The sequence below is a fragment of the Lichenostomus cassidix genome, chromosome 3 (genome assembly GCF_008360975.1).
Source record: "Lichenostomus cassidix isolate B80296 chromosome 3, HeHo_3.0, whole genome shotgun sequence".
Classification (NCBI taxonomy): domain Eukaryota; kingdom Metazoa; phylum Chordata; class Aves; order Passeriformes; family Meliphagidae; genus Lichenostomus; species Lichenostomus cassidix.
Genome location: NC_139483.1, coordinates 111424420 through 111431502, shown reverse-complemented (window position 1 = coordinate 111431502; position 7083 = coordinate 111424420). Strand labels below are relative to the sequence as shown.

At 49.7% G+C, this 7083-nt stretch overlaps 1 protein-coding gene across 3 annotated transcripts in view; it reads right to left on the bottom strand.

Moving 5' to 3' along the window:
- The window catches only part of LOC146440503 (nuclear receptor coactivator 1-like), an 83673-nt gene that overhangs the window by 54087 nt on the left and 22503 nt on the right, over window positions 1–7083 (bottom strand). For all 3 annotated transcript variants that reach the window (XM_085057196.1, XM_085057194.1, XM_085057195.1), the window contains exons 8-10: window positions 6537–6677; window positions 3491–3638; window positions 1633–2827 (exon numbers count right to left, since the gene is read on the bottom strand). In XM_085057196.1, the coding sequence (XP_084913322.1) occupies window positions 1633–2827; window positions 3491–3638; window positions 6537–6677 (1484 nt within the window). The remainder of the gene's footprint in view (window positions 1–1632; window positions 2828–3490; window positions 3639–6536; window positions 6678–7083) is intronic.

The following is a 7083-nucleotide window of genomic DNA, read 5'->3' as shown; positions in this document are numbered from 1 at the left end:
CTTCTTCCCACCATTTTACCACTTTTTTCCCGTTTCCCCATCATTTCCCCATTTTCCCCCTTTTTTTCCCACTTTTTCCCATCATTTCCCCCTTTTTTCCCACTTTTTCCCACTTTTTTCCATTTTTCCACTTTTTCCCACCTTTTTCCCACCTTTTTTTGTCACCATTTTCCCCTTTTTCCACTTTTTTTCCCACCATTTTTCCATAATTTTCCCACTTTTCCCCCACCATTTTCCCACTTTTTCCCCACCATTTTCCCACTTTTTTCACCATTTTCCCACTTTTTTCCTACCATTTTCCCACCTTTTCCCACTTTTTTCCCATCATTTTCCCCACTTTTTTCAAACTGTTTTCCTTTTCCCACTTTTTTCCCTTTTTCTCACCATTTTCCCACTTTTTCCCCATTTTTTCCCACTGTTTTCCCACTTGTTCCCACTTTTTTCCCCACTTTTTCCGACTTTTTTCTCACTTTTTCCCACTTTTTTCCACCATTTTACACCTTTTTTCCCACTTTTTCCCCAATTTTTTTACATCATTTTCCCACTTTTTTCCCTACTTTTTTTCTTCTTTCCCACTTTTTCCCATAATTTCACCACCATTTTCCCACTTTTTTCCCATTTTCCCACCTTTTTCCCACCATTTTCCCACTTTTCCCCCCTTTTTTCAAACCATTTTCCCACTTTTTCCCATAATTTTCCCACTTTTTCCCCACATTTTTCCTTTTCCACCATTTTCCCACTTTTTCCCACTTTTTTCCCACTTTTTCCCTCCCTTTTCCCATCTTTTCCTCACTCTTTTCCCACCTTTTACCCACCTTTTTCCCATCTTTTTGCCTCCTTTTTCTAACCCTTTTCTCTCCCTTTTCCCACTTTTTTCCTCTCCATTTTCCTGACCTTTTCCCGCTCTTTTCCTTCCCTTTTCCAATCTTTTCCCTGTCTCTTCTCCCACCTTTTTCCCTCCCTTTTCCCACCTTCTCCCCACTTTTTTCCCTCCCTTTTCCCACCCTTTCCTCACCCTTTTCCCTCCTTTTCCTATCCATTTCCCACATCTTTTCCCCATTTCTCCTACTTTTCCCCCTCCTTTTCCCATCCATTTCCCACCTTTTCCCCTCCCTTCTCCAACCCTTTTCCTATCTTTTTCCCTCCCTTTTCCTCACCCATTCCTCACTCTTTTCCCACCATTTCCCACCTTTTTCCATCCTTTTCCCTCCCTTTTCCCGTCTTTTTCCACCTTTTCACTCCATTTTCTTCCCTTTTCTCTCCCTTTTCCCACCCTTTTCCTGTCTTTTTCCCACTTTTTTCCCCACCCTTTTCCCACCCTTTTCCCTCCCTTTTCCCACACTTTCCCCCCTATTTCCCACCTTTTTCCCTCTCTTTTCCCTCCACCTTTTCCTCTCTTTTCCAGCTCTTTTCCTGCCTTTTTCCCTCTCTTTTCCCATCCTTTTCCCATCCTTCTCCCACTTTTTCCCACCTTTTCCTGCCATTTTCCCACATTTTTCCACCTTTTTCCCTCTCTTTTCCCATCCTTTTCCCACCCTTTTCCCTCCATTTCCCCACCCTTTTCCCACTTTTTTCCACCGTTTTCCCTCCATTTTCCCACATTTTTCCCCCCCATTCCCCATTTTTCCCCACCTGCCCCTGCGCCTCCATCTTCCCATCCTCTCCTGCCGCCATTTTGGGAATCGCCGCCGCCGGAACGCCGGGAACGACCGCGGGAACCGCCGCCGGCACCGGGCAGGAATTCTCGGAATTCTCCTTCTCCACCTTCACCTTCACCTCCTCCCCTCCCATCCCAGCTCCCAACTCCTTCTCATCCTTATCCAGCAGGTATCGCAGCAGCTGGTGATCCTTGGATTCCTTTTTCTTGTTCTCCGTTTCCGCTTTCGCCCCGGATTCCGGCGGCGCGGAATTCCCGGGATTCTCCTTCTTTTCCTGCTCCGTTCCCAACGCCGCCAGGTCGGACGGCGATCCCTCCTGGAGCAGCCGGTGGAGGATTTTGTGTCTCTCCGTCAGCGAGCTGTGCGACGACGGGCAGGAATTCCCGGAGTTATTCCCGGGATTGTTGTTATTCCCGACGCCGGAGCACACCAAGGAATCCTTGGAGGAGAGGTCGGCGTCGGAATTCCGGAGCTGCTGCTCGGCGGTGCTGGCCAGGAGCTGCACCAGCTTGTGGCTGGAATTTTGGGAATGTTTGGCGTCGCCGTCGGGAATCATCCCGCCCGGAATTCCGGGATCCTTGCCGTCGTTATCCGGCTGGATCATCTCGCCCAAGATGGCCGCCATCTCCTTGCCGTCCTTGGCGTCGGATTTGCCGGGAATTCTGCCGGGAGAGCTCTGCGCCGACGATCCCGGCGGCCGCAGCGGCGGCGTGGAATAGCCCGGCGATTCCGAGGGGAAATTCCGGGAATTCCCGGACGGGGAGAAAGGATTCCCGGGGTTGTTGGCGGTGTTGGTGTTGTTTCCGGGATTGGCGTTGGGATTGGCGGGATTTCGGGATCGCGGGATCAAGCCGGGGCTGCCGCGGTGCCGCGGGGAGAGGAACTGCGGCGTGGTGGGAATTCCGGGATTGCCGGCGGATAACGGGTGGGAAGAGGGTTGGGGTTGGGGTAAGGCCATGGTGGATCCGGCGGGATTGGTTCCGGGATGGTTTCCTGGAATATTTCCGGGATGATTTCCGGGATGATTTCCGGGAATTCCGGGGTGGGGCGTGGCCAGCACGGAGCCGTTGGGAGGAGGGAGAGGAATTCCCGAGCCTGGGGAAATGGTGGGATTCACCCTGGGGAGGGAGATGGAGGAAGTGTCCTGAGGGGGCAGAATTCCGGGATCCCTGGAAAAAAAATGGGAATTGTGGGGGTTTTTGGTGGGAATTTGGTGGGGGGAGAGGGGAATTGTGGGAAAATTTGGAGGGGAAAATCTGGGAAATCTGGAGGGAAATCAGGAAAATCTGGAGGGAAATCAGGAAAATCTGGAGGGAAAATCTGGGAAATCTGGAGGAAAATTGGAAAAATCTGGAGGAGAAAATCTGGGAAATCTGGAAGGAAACTGGAAAAATCTGGAGGAGAAAATCTGGGAAAACCTGGGAAATCTGGAGGGGAAAATCTGGAGGGAGATTGGGAAAATCTGAAGGGAAAATTGGGAGAGAAATGTGAAAAATCTGGAGGAAAAGCCAAAAAAATTTGGAAAGAAAGGTGGGAAATCTGGAGGGAAAATCTGGGAAATCTGGAAGGAGAAATCTGGAAAATCTGGAGGGAAATTGGGAAAATCTGAAGGGAAAATTGGGAGAGAAATGTGAAAAATCTGGAGGAAAAATCTGAAAAAAATTGGAAGGAAATCTGGGAAATCTGGAGGAGAAAATCTGGAAAATCAAAACCAGGAGCTTCACCCCTGCTCCCTGTGGGTTAATTCCAGCTCAGTTCCCAGCCTGAATTCCGGGATTCTCCAGAATTCCAGGATTTTCCAGGATTTTCCAGGATTTTCTGGGATGGCTCACCTGTCGATGACGTGGATGCCCATGATGAAGGGCTGCAGCTCGGGGCTGGATGGGTAGCACAGTTTGCACTTGGTGTGAGCGCTGAGCACCGAGCCGTCGCTGAGCGTGAAGCGGTACGAGGGGCTGAAGGCCGTGCCGCGGGTCATCACTGCCAAAAACAGGGAAAAAATGGGAAAATCATGGGGAAATCCTGAGAAAATCCCAATCCATTTCGAATCTGATCCCAAAAACCTGACAGGAAAAAGGGACGAGCAGCACAGAGCTGAGAGTGAAGTAGGTGAGGGAGAGAAGACCTTGCCGAGGTCATCTCTGAGGGGAAAAACACCTCAAACCTGGGAAAATGCTGGCAAAATCCTGAGAAAATCCTGAGAAAATCCCAATTGAATCCCAAGAACCCCAATCAAAAGCCAATTCAATCCCAAAAACCCCAGCAGGACCCAGGGAGGAGCAGCACGGAGCCATTGCTTAGGGTGAAGTGGTACGAGGGGCTGAAGGCCGTGCCGCGGGTCATCACTGAGGGGAAATGGGGAAAAACATGGAATTTCGGAGAAAAAATGGGAAAATCATGGGGAAATCCTGAGAAAATCCCAATCCAATTCGAATCTGATCCCAAAAACCTGACAGGAAAAAGGGAGGAGCAGCACGGAACTGTGGCTGAGAGTGAAGTGGGTGAGGGAGTGAAGGCCGTGCTGGGGTCACCTCTGAGGGGAAAAACATCTCAAAACTGGGAAAATCCTGCAGAAATCCTGAGAAAATTGCAATCCAATCCTAATCTAATCCCAAAAACCCCAATCCAACCCCAATTCAATCCCAAAAATCCCAGCAGGACCCACAGAGGAGCAGCACAGAGCTGTTGCTCCGTGTGAAGCTGGCAACGGAGTGAAGGCCTTGCTGAGGTCATCTCTGAAGGGAAAAACACCTCAAAACTGGGAAAATTCTGAGAAAATCCTAAGAAAATCCCAATCCAATCCTAATCTAATCCCGAAAACCCCAATCAAAAGCCAATTCAATCCCAAAATCCCCAGCAGGACCCAGAGAGGAGCAGCACGGAGCCATTGCTGAGAGTGAAGTGCTATGAGGGGCTGAAGGCCGTGCCACGGGTTATCACTGGGAAAAAACAGGGAAAAAAAGGGAAAATCCCAAGAAAATCCCAATCCAATTCGAATCTGATCCCAAAAACCCCAGCAGGATCCAGGGAGGAGCAGCACAGAGCCATTACTGAGACTGAAGTGGGTGAGGGAGTGAAGACCGTGCTGGAGTCATCTCTGAGGGGAAAAACATCTCAAAACTGGGAAAATCCTGCAGAAATCCTGAGAAAATTGGAATCTCATCCCAAAAACCCCAATCCAACCCCAATTCAATCCTAAAAACTCCAGCAGGACCCAGAGAGGAGCAGCACAGAGCTGTTGCTCAGTGTAAAGTGGGCAAGGGGGTGAAGGCCATGCTGGAGTCATCTCTGAGGGGAAAAACACCTCAAAACTGGGAAAATTCTGAGAAAATCCTAAGAAAATCCCAATCCAATTTTAATCTAATCCCAAAAACCCCAATCAAAAGCCAATTCAATCCCAAAAACCCCAGCAGGACCCAGAGAGGAGCAGCACGGAGCCATTGCTGAGAGTGAAGCGCTATGAGGGGCTGAAGGCCGTGCCATGGGTTATCACTGGGAAAAAACAGGGAAAAAATGGGAAAATCATGGGAAAATCCCGAGAAAATCCCAATCCAATTCGAATCTGATCCCAAAAACCTGACAGGAAAATGGGAGGAGCAGCACAGAGCTGAGAGTGAAGTCGGTGAGGGAGAGAAGACCTTGCCGAGGTCATCTCTGAGGGGAAAAACACCTCAAACCTGGGAAAATGCTGGCAAAATCCTGAGAAAATCCCAATTGAATCCCAAGAACCCCAATCAAAAGCCAATTCAATCCCAAAAACCCCAGCAGGACCCAGGGAGGAGCAGCACGGAGCCATTGCTTAGGGTGAAGTGGTACGAGGGGCTGAAGGCCGTGCCGTGGGTCATCACTGAGGGGAAATGGGGAAAAACATGGAATTATGGAGAAAAAATGGGAACATCCTGGGGAAATCCCAGGGAAATCCCAATCCAATTCAAATCTGATCCCAAAAACCTGACAGGAAAAAGGGAGGAGCAGCACAGAGCTGTGGCTGAGAGTGAAGTGGGTGAGGGAGTGAAGGCCTTGCTGCGGTCATCTCTGAGGGGAAAAACATCTCAAAACTGGGAAAATCCTGCAGAAATCCTGAGAAAATCCCAATCCAAATCCAATCCCAAAAACCCCAATCCAATGCCAATTCAATCCCAAAAACCCCAGCAGGACCCAGGGAGGAGCAGCACGGAGCTGTCACTCAGCGTGAAGTGGGCGAGGGAGTGAAGACCTTGCTCAGGTCATCTCTGAGGGGAAAAACACCTCAAAACTGGGAAAATCCTGAGAAAATCCCAATCCAATCCAAATCCAATCTCCAAATCCCCAATCCAACCCAAATTCAATCCCAAAACCCCAGCAGGACCCAGGGAGGAGCAGCACAGAGCTGTCGCTGAGCATGAAGTGGGTGGCGGAGTGAAGGCCTTGCTGGGGTCATCTCTGAGGGGAAAAACACCTCAAAACTGGGAAAATCCTGCAGAAATCCTGAGAAAATTGCAATCCAATCCTAATCTAATCCTGAAAACCCCAATCCAACCCCAATTCAATCCCAAAAACCCCAGCAGGATCCAGGGAGCAGTAGCACAGAGCTGTCGCTCAGTGTGAAGCTGGCGAGGGAGTGAAGGCGTTGCTGGGGTCATCTCTGAGAGGAAAAACACCTCAAAACTGGGAAAATCCCATGAAAATCCCAGGAAAATCCCCAATCTAATCCCAAAAAAACCATCAGGAAACACAGACAACCATCCCATACCAACCACATCCAAGAAACCCTCACACAAACAAGGCCAAAACCACCTCTGTTGTTCCAACCCTGGCAACCCCCAAATCCCAATTCTCCTCTCCCCATTCCAGGCCAACATTCCCAGGAATATTCCCAGCGGGAAAAGCTTCCGATACCTTCCTGGAAGAGCTGCTTGGCGTAGGAAGGCTCTCGGCCCTGGGGTTGGAAAAAAGCGTAAATGCATTTCCTGACCAGATCCTCCCAGCCCGTCCTGCCGGCGGCGCGCAGGGAGCTCGTGTCGATGGAGATGATTTTTCCTGGGAAAAACGGGGAAAATCGGGAGGTTGGAGGAGCTGGAATTGGGTCAGGGAAAGGGTGGAGGAAGGTGGGATCGTGGGTGGGGTTGGGGTTGGGATTTAAATCCGTGGATTGTGAATTATTCCGGAATTCTGGATGCTCGGAATCCATCCGGAGGGATTCGGGGATGGAATTCTCGGCCCTAAAATCCTGGGAATTATCGCAAAAATTTTGGGAATTACCCCAACAATTCCTAGGAGAAAACTCAAAGCTGTGGATTGCGAATTATTCCGGAATTCTGGATGCTCCGAATACATCCGGAGGGATTGGGGGATGGAATTCTCAGCCCTAAAATCCTGGAAATTTTCTTAAAAATTCTGGGAATTACCCCAAAAATTCCTAGGAGAAAACTCAAAGGGAATGATG